The 15,590-nt window shown below is 36.7% G+C and overlaps 1 protein-coding gene across 12 annotated transcripts in view; it reads left to right on the top strand.

Annotated features, from left to right (window-relative positions):
* Window positions 1-15,590, top strand: part of APLF (aprataxin and PNKP like factor) — a 110,374-nt gene that overhangs the window by 25,825 nt on the left and 68,959 nt on the right. For all 12 annotated transcript variants that reach the window (XM_009237226.3, XM_054546059.2, XM_009237225.4 and 9 more), the window contains 1 exon segment: window positions 9,178-9,350. In XM_009237226.3, the coding sequence (XP_009235501.2) occupies window positions 9,178-9,350 (173 nt within the window).

The raw sequence follows: 15,590 nt of genomic DNA, 5'->3' as shown, positions 1-15,590 counted from the left end.
AATAAGAAACTTCATTTATCAAAAGACACTATAATGAAAATGATAACTACAACAGGGAGAAGATATTTGAAACACATGTAGTTGGCACATGTAATTAGGCCATTCATGCATTGACATAAAGAAATACCTGAGACTGGGTAATTTATAAAGAAAAGAGATTTAGGCTGTGTGCAGTGGCTCACACCTGTAATCCCAACAATTTGGGAGGTGAAGGCGGGCAGATCACTTAAGGTCAGAAGTTCAAGACCAGCCTGGCCAACATGGTGAAACCCTGTCTCTACTTAAAATACAAAAATTAGCCAGGTGTGGCCAGGCACAGTGGCTCACGCCTGTAATCCCAGCACTTTGGGAGGCTGAGGTGGGTGGATCACGAGGTCAGGAGATCGAGACCATCCTGGCTAACATGGTGAAACCCCGTCTCTACTAAAAATACAAAAAATTAGCCGGGCGTGGTGGCGGGTGCCTGTAGTCCCAGCTACTCAGGAGGCTGACACAGGAGAATGGCATGAACCCGGGAGGTGGAGCTTGCAGTGAGCTGAGACCACGCCACTGCACTCTAGCCTGGGTGACAGAGCGAGACTCCGTCCCAAAAAAAAAAAAAAATTAGCCAGGCATGGTGGTAGGTGCCTGTAATCTCAGTTACTTGGGAGGCCGAGGCAGGAGAATTGCTTGAACCCCAGGGGGACAGAGATAGCAGTGAGCTGAGATCGCATCAATGTACTCCAGCCTAGGAGACAGAGTGAGACCCCGTCTCAAAAAAAAAAAAAAAAAAAAGAAAAGAAAAAAGATTTAGTTGGTTCATGGGCAGGCTTTACAGGAAGCATGGTGCCATCATCTGCTAGGTTTTTGATGAAGCCTTAGGGAACTTTCAATCATGGCAGAAGGCAAAGGGGAAATAGGCACATCACATGTTGAAAGCAGGAGCAAGGGAGAGGGAGTGAGGGGAAGGTGCCACACACTTTTTTTTTCTTCAACTTTTAAGTTCAGGGATACACGTACACGGTGTGCAGGTTTATTACCTAGGTAAATGTGTGCCATGGTGGTTTATTGCACAGATCATTCCATTTTTCAGCTATTAAGCCCAGCATCCATTAGCTATTCTTCCTGATGTTCTCCGTCCTCCCACCCTCTACTCTTTAGTAGGCCCCATTGTGTGTTATTTCCCACCCTGTATCCATGTGTTCTCATCATTCACCTCCCACTTATAAGTGAGAACATGCAGTGTTTGGTTTTCTGTTCCTGCATTAGTTTGCTGAGGATAATGGCTTCCAACTCCATCCATGTCCCTTCAAAGGACATGATCTTGTTCCTTTTTATGGCTGCAGAGTATTCCATGGTATATATATACCACATTTTCTTTTTCCAGTCTATCATTGATGGGCATTTAGGTTGACTCCATGTCTTTGCTAAGCCACACACTTTTAAATTACTAAGTCTCGCGAGAACTCATGCACTATTCGGAAAATAGCACCAAGCCATGAGGTATCCCCACCCCCGTGATTAAAATACTTCCCACCAGGCCCCACCTCCAGCATTTGTGAATTACTATTCAACATGAGTTTCAGGTGGGGACAAATACCCAAACTATATCATTCTTCCCCTGACCTCTCCCAAATCTCATGTCCTTTTCACATTGCAAGATACAATCATGCCTTCCCAATAGTTCTCCAAAGTCTTAACTCATTCCAGCATTACCTGAGAAGTCCAAAGTCTCACCTGAGACAAGACAAGTCTCTTCTATTTATGAGCCTGTAAAATCAAAAGTTATTTACTTCTAAGAAACAATGGGGGTATAGGCATTGGGTAGACATCCATGTTTCAAAACAAAGGGTCTGTAGGCCCAACACAAGTTCAAAACCCATCAGGGCAGTAAGTAAGTCTCAAAGCTCCAAAGTAATCTTTGACTCTGTGTCCATATCCTGGGTAGACTGATGCAAAGGGTGGGCTCCCAAGACCTTTGGCAGCTCCACCCCTCTGGCTTTGGAGGGTACATCCTCTGAGGCTGCCTTCACAGGCTGGAGTTGGTAGATCTTGGTGGCCCTCTTCTCACAGCTCTACTAGGCAGTGTCCCAAGTGGGGACTCTGTGTGGGACCTCCCACCCCACATTTATTCTCTGCACTGCCCTAGTAGAAGTTCTCTTGTAAGGGATTTGCTGCTGCAGCAGGCTTCTGCCTGGATACCCAGGCTTTTCCATGCAACCTCTGAAATCTAGGTGGAGGCTGCCAAGAATCCACCACTCTTGCACTCTGTACACCCACAGGCTTAACACCGTGTGAGAGCTGTCAAGGCTTATGGCTTGCGTCCTCCAAAATGGCAGCTCAAGCTGTATGTGGGGTCCTTTGAGCCATGGCCAGAGCCAGAGCAGTGGGAATGTGGATAGCATTGTCCCAAGGCCATGCAGGGCAGCAGGGCTCTGGGACTATCCCATGAGATCATTCTTCTCTCTTAGGCCTCTGGGCCTGTGATAAGAGGGGCTGCCACGAAGGTCTCTGAAATGCATTTGAGGCCTTTTCTCCATTGTCTCGGATATTAGAACTTGTTTTTTTTTTTGTTTTTTGAGATGGAGTCTTGCTCTGTCACCCAAGCTGGAGTGTAGTGGCGTGATTTCAACTCACTGCAACCTCCACCTCCTGGGTTCAAGCAGTTCTCCTGCGTCAGCCTCCCAAGTAGCTGGGATTACAGGCGTGTGCCACCACGCCCAGCTAATTTTTTTTGTATTTTTAGTGGAGATGGGGTTTTGCCATGTTAGCCAGCCTGGTCTCAAGCTCCTGACCTCAAGTGATCCCCCTGCCTCAGCCTCCCAAAGTCCTGGGATTACAGGTGTGAGCCACCGTACCCAGCCTGACTTTTTTTTTAGTTGTGCACATATCTCTCTAGCAAGTGGTTGCTTCACAGCCTGCTTGAATCCTTCTCCTGAAAAAGCTTTTTATTTCTCTGCCACATGGCTAGCTACAAATTTATCAAGCTTTTGCACTCTGCTTCCTATTTGAATATGTGTTGCAACTTTAAGTCATTTCTTCACTTATGCATTTGAGTGCAGGTTGTTAGAAGCAGCCAGGCCACTTCTTGAACACTGCTGCTTAGAGGTTTCCTCTACCAGATTCCCCAAATCATCATTCTTTAGGTCAGACTTCCATAGATCCCTAGGATGTGAACCAAATGCAGCCAGGCTGTCTGCTAAGGCATAACATACTTGACCTTTGCTCTAGTTCCCAGTAAGTTCCTCATCTCCATCTGAGACCTCCTTAGCCTGGACATCATTGTCCATATCACTATCAGCATTTTGGTCACAAATTTGCTGATCATTTGGTCATTTAACCAATCTCTAAGAAATTCCAAACTTTCTCTCATCTTCCTGTCTTCTTCTCAGCCTTCCAAACTTTTCTAACTGTTGCCTGTTAGGCAGTTCTGAAGTCACTTCCACACTTTTAGATATCTTCATAGCAATGTCCCAATTCCAGTACCGATTTTCTGTATTAGGCCATTCTTGTGTTGCTATAAAGAAATATCTGAGACTGGGTAATTTATAAAAAGAGGTTTAATTGGCTCACAGTTTTGCAGGCTTTACATGAAGCATGGTGCCCGCATCTGCTTGGTTTCTGGAGAGGCCTCAGGAAGCTTACAATCATGGAAAAAGGCAAAAGGGAAACCAGCACATCACATGTTGAAAGCAGGAGCAAGTGAGAGAGAATGGGAGGGTGATATGGTTTGGATTTGTGTCCCTGCCCAAATCTTGTGTTGAATTGTAATCTCAAGTGTTGGAGGAGTGGCCTGGTAGGAGGTGATTGGCTCATGGTGATATTGGATTTCCCCCTTGCTGTTCTCATGATAGTGAGTTCTCACGACATCTGGTTGTTTAAAAGTTTGTAGCACCTCCCCCTTCTCTCTCTTTCTCCTGCTCTAGCAATATAGGATTTGCCTGCTTCCCCTTTGCCTTCCACCATGATTGAAAGTTTCCTGAGGCCTCCCCAGCCATGCTGTCTGTACAGGCTACAGAACTGTGGGTCAATTAAACCTTTTTTTTTTTTTTAATAAATTACCCAGTCTTAGGTGAAAACAGACTAATACAGTGTGGGAAGTGCCCACTCTGTATTAGTTAAATGACCAGATCTCATGAGAACTCATTATCTTTAAGATGGCCCCAAGCCATGAGGCATCTGCCCCTATAATCCAAGCACCTCCTGCCAGGCCCCAGTTCCAGCATTGTGGATTGCAATTCACCATGAGATTTGGGCAGTGACAAATATCCTAGCTATATCAGGAGTGCTATCTAAAACATATGACAGATGCCTTTAATCAACGAGAAAAAAATGAAAAATCCAGTAGAAAAATGGACCAAAGACTTCAGTTGCACGTTAGAAACCTGACTAGCTAATAACCATGTTTATATTAATATAGTTTCAATGAAATGCCCATTATCTTGAAATAGATTGATGTATTTATTCAGCAGCTTATTGTAGCTGCAGTGTCTACAAGGTGCAATTTAAAGACATTTAGAGAATTTCTAACACTGATTTTAATTGTTAATGGAAGTTTAAAGATCTTGAAAATCAGAATGAGATGGACAAGTGACTTCTAGTTCATTGATTTTATCTTAATGTTTGTTAAATATCACTTATTCTCTGTTCCCTAATCAGTCACAAATTCTTTGATCTACTAAAGCAAGTTATCTATACAAGTGTAATAAAATGTCAAGAGGGAAATTTTAGTTAAAAATCTTTGTAAAATTACATAAATGAATACAGCAAATGTTTTGTTATGATGATCCCTTCTGTATACTGCATGCCCCAAATTATATTTAAGTGATTAAATGTTTTTCTGCTTTTCTTTAACTTGGAAATCCAAACTTACCACCAAATAAAAAAATAGCTTTGACAAGGAGAGTTGAATGCAATTAGGGCAATTACTAATTTGTACTTTTAAATTGGATGACTTTCTGCCTTTTTTTCCCTCTAATATTTCTCCTACAAAAAATGCTGTAGCTCTCCAGCAGTTCTAGGAAATAGTGCATGAGGAGATGATGCTAGCTCATGAGGAGATGATGTTAGCTTTTTTATATTTCATTTAAATTTAATCTACAGCCTAGTATCAGCAGGGAGAAAAGACATTACAAAGGCAAACTGATGATGATGTTCTTTGTAAATGACTGTATCACCAGTGATTGGTTATGCCCTCAGGGTGAATTCATAGCTGTCAGTGCTTTTATTTTATTTTAATAAAATCTTACTCACTTGGGGTCTTGGATGATTGAGGCAGTAGCTCTATAAGTTGCAGTTTTTCTTTTTTGCCTTTTATTATTGACCCTCAAAATATACGTCTTTGGGTGGTTGTGTTTTTTTTATTGCACAAAGTTCCCGAATTGAGATTGTTTTTCTTCTCATGAAGTTAAAATTGTACTTGTGAAATATCTGGAAAATCCTATAATAATAGCCTTTCCTCAACTTATTTTGTTAAAAAAAAAAAAAAGCTTTCCAAATTAAACAACAACAACAACAACAAAAAAACACTGAAAATAAGGTGCTTTTTGGGGGTATACATCTACCATTCTTTAATATTTAATGATAACTCTAAGAGAAAGCTATAGGAAATTGATTTGTATTTTAGTTCCATTTTTTGCAGGGATAATGCATCCTTTGCACCACTTCTAAAGTTATAGCATGATCTATTGAAGTTTTAATTTATAATGTCATGAATTTGTTAAAAGGCACACACCAACAATGTCTCTCATGTAGGTAGTTGTATCTTTTAATCACGGTGAGGTTGGGTTTGCCAATATTTTGTCTGCCCTTGTTTGCTTTTAGAAGCAAAGTTAAACTTGTCTCATTGAAGCAGTTGGGAATCCTTAACTCTTTTGTGATATCAAGAAAAGTTTGAATATTCAGAAAAATCTTTAAATCCACTGGGGTCTGGTTTTGGGAGGGATTGAAAAGATTTTTAATTATTGATTGTACTTTTGAAATATTACAGGTCCAATTCAATCTCCTTTCTCTAATAATTAAATACTCTCAAGCCAAGTACAATGGCTCACACTTGTAATCCCAGCACTTTGGGAAGCCAAGGCAGGTGGATCACTTGAGGCCAGGAGTTTGAGACTAGCCTGGCCAATGTGGTGAAACCCCATCTCTACTAAAAATACAAAAATTAGCCAGTTGTGATGGCGGGCGCCTGTAGTCCCAGCTACTCAGGGGGCTGTGGCACGAGAATTGCTTGAACATGGAGGCAGAGGTTGTAGTGAGTAGAGATCATGCCACTGCACTCCAGCCTGGGTAACAGAGCAAGACTCTGTCTCAAAAAAAGAAAAAAAAATTGAATATTTTCAAACAGGCTGCACGTACATACACGTAAACATACTTTAAAAAAATCTATTTGGTGTTATTAGGTAATTGTCTCTTTTGGCCATATTTACAAATGTATTGCTATAAAGTATTTACAGTATTCTGTTATTTTTCAAAACTTTTATTTTTTATGTAATTATGCCATTGTTTTCATTCCTAATTTTTTGGTGTGTAGTCTTCCTTTTTGTTTATTAATATTATTAGGTTTTTGTATACTTTGTAACTTTTTAAAAGCTACTTTTTGGACTTCATGTACTTGTAGCATTTTAGTTGGAGTATATGTAATTTGACATTGATTTTTTAACTTATTCAGTGAGTAATATGAATTTAGGTTTATGTTAGAGGATCAAACATTAGACTTTAGTGTCATTTTTACTCCTCATTTTGAAATCTCCCGTATGAACAGTTTTAGGAAAAGGAAAAGATGATCATGGACCATACTCGTGGGTTCATATTCCTTGTGGCTGGATTTGCTGACTGCCAATATTTAACCAACTATAATTTAAATATTAAGTGCTTTCCACTGAGGAAAACATACTCAAACAGAATATTGTGTTATCTTTGGGTTTGTGATGCTTTTGTAAAGAAATGTAGTTTCCTTAAGTATTTTACCTTTTCCACTCTTACAGTGTTATGCCTTTGTATTTAACATCCTAGCCTTTGTAAGTTTGGGACCATGTCAGTATTTAACGTTTAGAGACTCATCTGAAGTTTTAAAATGCTCATGAATAAGAACATAGTCTTAGCCTATAATCAGAAGCAAGCCTCACTTAAAGAATATTCAGAGTTCAGACCAAAGCTATGTGGATTCCTGTTCTGACTCTTGCTTCTCCTGTTAGTTCAACATTCCTGACTCTGATGACCATGACATACTCAAGGAAAGGGAGCCTTTGCCCAAAATGATGAGGAATACAGGGCACGATTCCCAAGTTCAGCAGTGGACACAAGCTCAGAGCCTGTCGATTTGTCATGTGCTTGTTGCACTCAAAAGCTCAACCTGCCAAGAGCCAGAGGACAGCTTTGAGAGAGAGAAATTAGGAGTGGCTGTTAGCATGGTGAAAGATTTCTAAACATGTTTAAATTGTAACTTAAATTTAAAAATCAAACATTCACTACTCTTTTTAGGAATACAATATTGCATAAATCACACTGCATCTCCATTCTTATGCAATCTTGTATATAGTTTGACTAATAAAATAATGGCCGACCAAATTTGTGTCATCTCTGTTTTAAATTTCTACCTCTGCTCTTTATCGCCAAGTTTTATTTTACTGCTTTCTTGTAACACAGATTTAAAGGATAGAAATATGATGTATGGCCAGATTCTTTTGAAATTGAATGGTCAGAACTAGGTGGATTATATTCATTCTAGCTTCAAAGATCTGTCTTTGTTGTTGTTGTTATTGCTCAGCATATGTCCATTCCCAGGGTGGTAATTACTTTGCTGTGATGTCTCCAGAAAAAGTCTCATTTAAACTGATGAAATAGTTAGAAGGAAGGGTAATAGAGATAGGTGCTCTCTATAAGATTGTACTTAAAAAAAAAAAAAAAAAACCAAAGATCTGCATTATCTCGATTGCTTTGTCATATCCTAAAGCTTATTTATTTTAAAAACCCAGTGATATTATGACAAAAAGCCTATTTGACTTACGGAAATGGCCAATTTTAGCTTGAATCTAGTTAGAATTTTTAAGGCACCTCATAATAGGTCCTTTTTGTTTTTTGAAGCAACTCTTGTTATCTTTGCTAACATGGAAATAGTGGCAAACGTAATATAAAATAGTGGATATTGTAATAGTTCTAACTTTGAGATCTGTTTACTACTTTGATTTGAATGTGGATGATCTTCATAGTGGGAGTTTCATTTAAACAAATAAGACGGTTCCTCTTTCAGGAGGTAGAAAGAAAGCTGTGTTGTTTGCTTGAGAGATTTGATTAGAATCTTCCTTCCCATATGTCTTGGTTCATTTTGTGCTGCAATAACAGAATACCTGAGGCTGGGTAATTTATAATGAACAGACATTTATTTGGCTCACCGTTCTGGAAGCTGGGAAGTCTAAAATGCCGGAGCCGCATCTGGTGAGAGCCTTTTTGCTGCATCATAACGTGGTGGAAGGCATTACATGGAGAGAGAGCATGCATGAGAGAGTGAGCAAGAGAGGGCCAAACTTGCATTTATGACAGACCCACTCTCAAGATAGCAAAGTTGCTCCCGAGATAGTGAATCCACTCTTGTGATAATCTCATTAATCCATTCATGAGGACATTTCCCTCATGACCTACATGTTAAAGGTCCTACTTGTCAACACTGTTGCATTAGGGTTGGAGTTTCCAACACATGGACTTTGGGGGACACATTCAAACCATAGCATTGTAGTTTCTTATTTTTTAATTGTAATAAGAAAGTAGGAGAAAATAAATGGTAAAGAAACTAGCCATTGTCAAGAAATTAGTGCATTTTGGATATGGAAGTTGGGGGACTCACTATTTCCATACTAAGAATTATTTTTCATATTTCTTTTTGTGATGTCCAGTTGTCTCTATTAAGCAAAATAGAAGACTCTTTTAACCAGTTAGTTGATAACTTTGCTTTTTTCCTTTGAGTCCTGGAGAAATGGGAGGTATACCATAGTTTCTTTCCTCTTTTATATATGAATTATAATTATGGTACTTATAAGAGTTAGATTTACTAAACTTTTAAGTCTAAGTTTATGCTTAAATTGTTTTGATACCAAAATTGTGAATTCATATTTAATTGTATTTTTGTTGTAATTCTGAGTTACAACATTATTATATTGTATTATATTCTTTTTTAAATTATATTCTTTTTTAATTTGTTAGATACACACAAATCCGTGTTTTTATCAGTCTTCAGAGAAGAGTCAGCTCTTACCACTGAAGACAAATCTATGGTGCTATTTGAATCCTGGAGATAGTTTTTCTTTGTCAGCTGACAAACACATTTTCCGCGTTCTCTCTATACCCTCTGAAGTGGAAATGGAATGTACCTTAAGGTAAGTGCTTGATGAAATGAGAGTAAGAATGTTATTTTTAATCTAATTCCTCAGCCGTCACAAATCCTTCGGTAGGAACCAGTAGAAACCATTAAACTGGAGATAGAGTAGGTGTGTAATATGTGTGTACACGTGTGTGTGTGCATGCCTTTGCATGTGTGTGTGTTTTGTGCACATGCACATGTGTATCTGTTTCTAGAAAACATTTGACTTTGGAAACTTACTATGTGTTGATAGCAGTTGCTCCCATAGGTGCTGTCTTTTACCATTGTATTCAGAATGTATTTTCCATCTAACAGTATTCAATATAGTTAATTCGAAATTGACTACCTTTTCCTCATTTTTTTAGCTTTTTGAATTTTGTTAAGGTATTAACTTCTGACTTACACTTGTCTAACTCCTCTTTCTTATAAAAATAGCAGAAAATATAGAACAGAGAAACTGAGGAAATGAGGTATTAGAATAAATATACTGATGTCTGGCTTACAGTTAAAATTCATACACTAGTTTTTTTAGTCAGAAGATTATTTGGCTTCATTTCAGCTTTTAAATTATAGAATGGATAAACTAGACTTATAGAAGTAGATGGACAGAATTATGCGGAGTGTGTTCTCTGATAGCAATGGTATTAAGTCAGAAATCATTAACAATAAAATAGCTACACAAATATACAAATATTTTGAAATTAAATAACACATTTCTAAATTACCCTTGGGTCAAAGAGAAGTTATAGGGAAATTGGAAAACATTTTGAACAGAGTGATACTGAAAACAGCATAAAAATTTGTGAGATGCAGCTAAATTAGCCCTTAGTGGGAAGTTTATAGTCGAATGCCTGTATTAGAAGAGAAGAAATCTATAAAACCAGTGATCTGTGCTTCTACTTCAGGAGGATAGACAAAAAGCAAATTAATCCCAAAGAAAATAGAAAAAAAGAAAGTAAGAACTAGAAGTCAGTGAAATAGAAAATGGTCAAAATAAAATCAGTAAAGCTATGGGCTGGTTTGGTGAAAAGATTAATAAAATTGGTGAAACTGTAGTAAGACTTACTGAGAAAAAAGTGAGAAAACACAAATTATCAATATCAACAGTAGAAGAGGGGATATCATTACTGATACTACAGACCTTAGAAGAATAATGAGGAAATATTATGTAAAACTTTATGCCAATAAATTTGGCAGTTGAAATGAATGGGTACATTTCTTAAAAAACAAAACTGATGCAAGAAAAATAGAAATCTGATGAATTCTATATTCATTTTAAAAATTGAATTCATAATTTAAGTATATAAGGATCTTCACTAATGAATTCTATTAAACTTACAAGGAAGGAATAATGCCAATATTATTCTTTTTTCTCAAAAAATAGAAGAGGATATACTTCCCAACTCATTTTATGAAGCTGCTATAATTTAGAAACTAAAATCAGACAAGATTTTACAAAAAACCCTCAAAACTACAGACCAATATTCCTCATAATAAAGTATTTACAAATCAAATCCAGCAATATGTAAACAGGATAATACTCTATTACCAAGTGGGGCTTGTCCAAGGGATACAAGGTTAGTTTATCGTATAAAAATCAAAGCAATTCACCATAACAGACTAAAGAACTATCATTTTAATAGATGCTCAAAAATAATTTTGACAAAATTCAACACCTCTTCATGATTTTTAAAATTTTTGAGAAAACAAGGAAAAGAAGGAAACTTTTTTCCTACAAAAAACCTGTTAGTGAAATGTTGAAAGTTCTTCCCCTAAGATTGGGAATTCGACAAAGATAAAATATATCAGATTTGAAAGGAAGAAGTAAAACTGTGTTTATTTGCAGATGACATGATTTGTATTTAGAAAATCCTGAGGAATCTACCAAAAAGAAAAGCAAGTCACAAAACAGTGTCTATTATATGATTACATTTATATTAAATTCTGTAATAAGTAAACTAATCTGTTAAATAGAAATGTAATCAATGGTTGTTTCCAAGGGGATTGACTAGTAAGAAGCTATAAAGGAGCTTTTTGTTTGGCTTTGTTTCAGCTTTTAAACAAATATGGACATATTCTGTGTCTTGTTAAGGGTGCAGATTATGTGGGTATACGCATTTGTCAAAACTAATCAAATTTCACACTTCAGATATGTGCATTTCATATATAAATTATATCTAAAAATGCTTAAACGTAAGTGGAAAAAAATGTCAGGAAGTTGCTTTTTAGTTAAATGAAATTCATTAACCATTGCTTACTACTTTAAAGTACATGTCTTTTTCTCTTATCATACATATATGAAGCATGCTATTTTAAACTAGCTGTTGAAATGAGACATGTAAAGAACTGATTTTTTTGTTACAATAAACTTTCATAATAGAATTACATACTTTTTTCAAAAATTAGGAAAATGTGCATCCTCATGAAACACAATATGGTCATTGCCTGATAACTTATTTAAACTAGTATATGTCTAATTAAATTTCATTTATATTGATTCAAATTAGCTTATTCCCTTAGTGTGAAAGACCAGTGTCTTTAAGGCCAGTGTCACACTTTAAATATATCAGGTTATGGGATTAGTGAATTTTGAATTTTTTCGTATTGATGAAACTGAAAATAAACCCACTTTCACAGCACTGTACTTTTCTCAGGCTATTTAAACCTTGGGTTCTGTCATTTGCTAGAAGGGCTCACAGAACTCAGGAACAGTTTACTTACTAGATTACGGATTTATTACAAGTGCTGTATTATGGGATACAAATTAACAGCCAGATGAGGAGATACATAGGGTGAGGTCTGGAAGGGTCCCCAGCACAGGAGCTTCTGTTCCAGTGGAGTGTTGGGGTACACCACTCTCCCAGCACATGGACACGTTCTTGTTCACCAACCTGGAAGTCCTCTGAACTTTGTCTTTTGGGGTTTTTATGGAGGCTTCATTACAAAGGCATGATGGAGTAATCATTGGCCAATGTGATTAAGTCAATCTCCAGCCCCTCTTCCCTCCCTGGTGGTGAGGCTGGGAGTTCCTACCCTCTAATCATGATTGGTTTTCCTAACAACCAGCCCTTCATCTTTAGAGGCTTTCCAAAAGTCACCTCATTAACATACATTCAGGTGTGGTTGAAAGGGGCGTATTGTGAATAACAAAAGATGCTCCTTTCACCTGTTTCGGAGCTCTAGCCAAGAACAAGAAGTGAAGACCAAAATATGTATTTCTTACTATATCACACCATCACAGGCACATTCTTGTAGTTTCTGCCATTAGCTAGGTCTTGTAGCTTCTTAGTGAATATTTAGCTTCCTATTGAAGCAAGGACAGTACTTCTGTAGTCAGGTAATGATGAGTTAACCCTGGTTATTAGACTAGAAGCCATGAGGGGAGGTGGGGGCAGATCTTGAATTCGAGTATCATCATGAGTGATGTCTACCCAGGGGAGGCAGCTGCCTGATTTCTAGAGAGGGAGAGTCCACTGTCTGCTAGCAAGGGGAAGTGGACTATGTATTAGATAGGAAGCATTGAAATACACTTCTAGACGTTTCTTGATATCGTTGGGGTTTTCCCGTTTTTGAACTAGCTCTGTTGTGCAGGGTCAACCACATAAAAACACTGCTTACTGTTGTACAAGCTTTACATGTATGAACTTTTTATTCTCCATAATAATCTCTATGAGGACTAGGTATTGTTCATATCCCTATATGACAGATGAAGAAATTGGGACACAGAAGGTTTAAGACTTGCCCAAGGTCACAGCTTAATACATGGCAGAGGTGGGATCCTAACTCAAGCCAGCTGTTTCCAGAGTTGATGCTCTTACTAACTACCCCCTGCTGTATAAGAATGTTTACTATAGCACTCATTTGAATTGTGAAAACACCTGCAGAAAGGCTAAGTAAATTTGGTTTAGTCCTATAATTATATGAAAGAGAATGAACTAAGAGAGAGCTCAGGTTAAAACATGGATAAATCTCCCCACCATAATGTTGAGGGAAAAAACCCAAAAAGGTTATAAACATATAAAACATACATAATTTCTATAAAATAATGGATGCATACATACAAATAATAAAAGTATAAAGACATGCATGGGAATAATAGACATCAAATTCAGGCTAATGTTTATTTTTGGAGAAGGAATGGGAGGGAAAGGAGCAAGATTGAGGCTGGGCATGGAGAGGGCTTGAATTGTATTTGTAATTAATCTGGAGCAAATATGAGAAAATGTTTCTATCGGGGTGGTAGATACACAAGTATTTATATTCATAGATATGTAGATAGACTACATATATTCTCTGTATATTTTTGCACGTTGAAATATTTAAGACATTAAAAAAGAATAGAAAAAAGCTTATATGCTTTGTAGAAGTTGTTAGGACTCCTTTGCCATAATTCTTTTCTTCCAACCAGTGTGAATTTAAGAAAGGGATCTGAACCACAAACCAGCCATAGAAAAGCTTGTCATTTCTTTAGGTTCCTTTTACTCACATTAAGATGTTTTTTATATAGTATTTAGATTCTATATAATTAGTCCTACTCATTACCTACTTTGAAGGAACATTTAAGTCTATACATGTCAGTTCTAGTTTGTTCATTTTTCACTTTTCTCTACATATGTATCTATGAAATTATTCTGCCAGGAGTACCAAAACTCATGCCTTTTTGAGAAGTCAAAGAGAAAACCAAATAAGAAAAGAATACTTGGTTTTATATTTTAGTAAATTAAATTATAGCACATTTCACTTAGAAGCACTAATATTAATTCTTTCTCCCCAATAGTGGGTGCCTAGTAAGTGTTGGTTTTTTGAATGCATTAATGAAATATCTGAGGATATTAAATTGAGTGATAATGTGATAAGTATAACATTTTGTTTTCATAGCTGAATTTCATTGCTGATGAGGAAGTATGACATTTTCACTGTAGGGAGATTATTTATTTTAAGACACTTATGAGGAAAGTAAAGTAAATCCTTTGTTATACTGCATTACTTTTTTTTCAAATTGGTGAAAATCTAAGTACGTAGATTCCATATAAATAACTACTAATTTTAATCACTAATATTGAAGAAACAATAAAATGGTGATGAAAATGTCATGATAGTATGATAATATGCAAGTTTCAAATTCATTTATAATTATTTAAAATGTATTTTTAGATCTAGCTCATTCATAATAGTAGCATATTTTATATTAAAGGTATGAAAATACATAACATATTTAAGCAAAATTTGGAATATATTTGAAAGACTTAAGAATAACTTAATTGCCAAAACAATCTTTGAAAAGAAGAAAAGAGTTGAAGGGTTCACACTTCTTGATTTCAAAACCTACTATGAAGCTACAGTAATCAGGACAGTCCTGGTGTAAAGAAAGACATATAGATCAAGGAAATAGAATTGAGGGTCCAGAAGTAAACCCCTACATTTAGGGTCAGTTGGTTTTTGACAAAGGTGTCAAGACAATTAAATGGGGGAAAGAATAGTCTTTTCAACAAATGATGCTCGGAAAATTGAATATCCACATGCAAAAGAATGAAGTTAGTCTCTTGCTGTACACCATAAAAAATTAACTTAAAATGGATCAGAGGTCTAAATATAAGCACTAAAACTATAAAACTCTTAGAAAAAAACAGGTATAAATATTTGTGACCTTGCATTAGGCAATGGTTATAACACCAGAAACACAAGCAAACAAAGAAAAAGTAGATAAATTGGACTTCATTACACTTAAAAGTTCTGTGCTTCTAAGGACACAGTTAAGAAAGTGAAAAACTTCAGTGCCATCCCCATCAAGCTACCAATGACTTTCTTCACAGAATTGGAAAAAACTATTTTAAAGTTCATATGGAACCAAAAAAGAGCCCATATTGTCAAGACAATACTAAACCAAAAGAACAAAGCTGGAGGCATCACGCTACATGACTTCAAACTATACTACAAGGCTACGGTAACCAAAACAGCATGGTACTGGTACCAAAACAGACATATAGACCAATGGAACAGAACAGAGCCCTCAGAAATAACACCACACATCTACAACCATCTGATCTTTGACAAACGTGAGAAAAACAAGCAATGGGGAAAGGATTCCCTATTTAATAAATGGTGCTGGGAAAACTGGCTAGCCATATGTAGAAAGCTGAAACTGGATCCCTTCCTTACACCTTATACAAAAATTAATTCGAGATGGATTAAAGACTTAAATGTTAGACCTAAAACCATAAAAACCCTAGAAGAAAACCTAGGCAACACCATTCAG

This window comes from Pongo abelii, chromosome 12 (assembly GCF_028885655.2).
Source record: "Pongo abelii isolate AG06213 chromosome 12, NHGRI_mPonAbe1-v2.0_pri, whole genome shotgun sequence".
Lineage (NCBI taxonomy): Eukaryota > Metazoa > Chordata > Mammalia > Primates > Hominidae > Pongo > Pongo abelii.
This window is presented reverse-complemented; position numbering and strand designations above follow the sequence as displayed.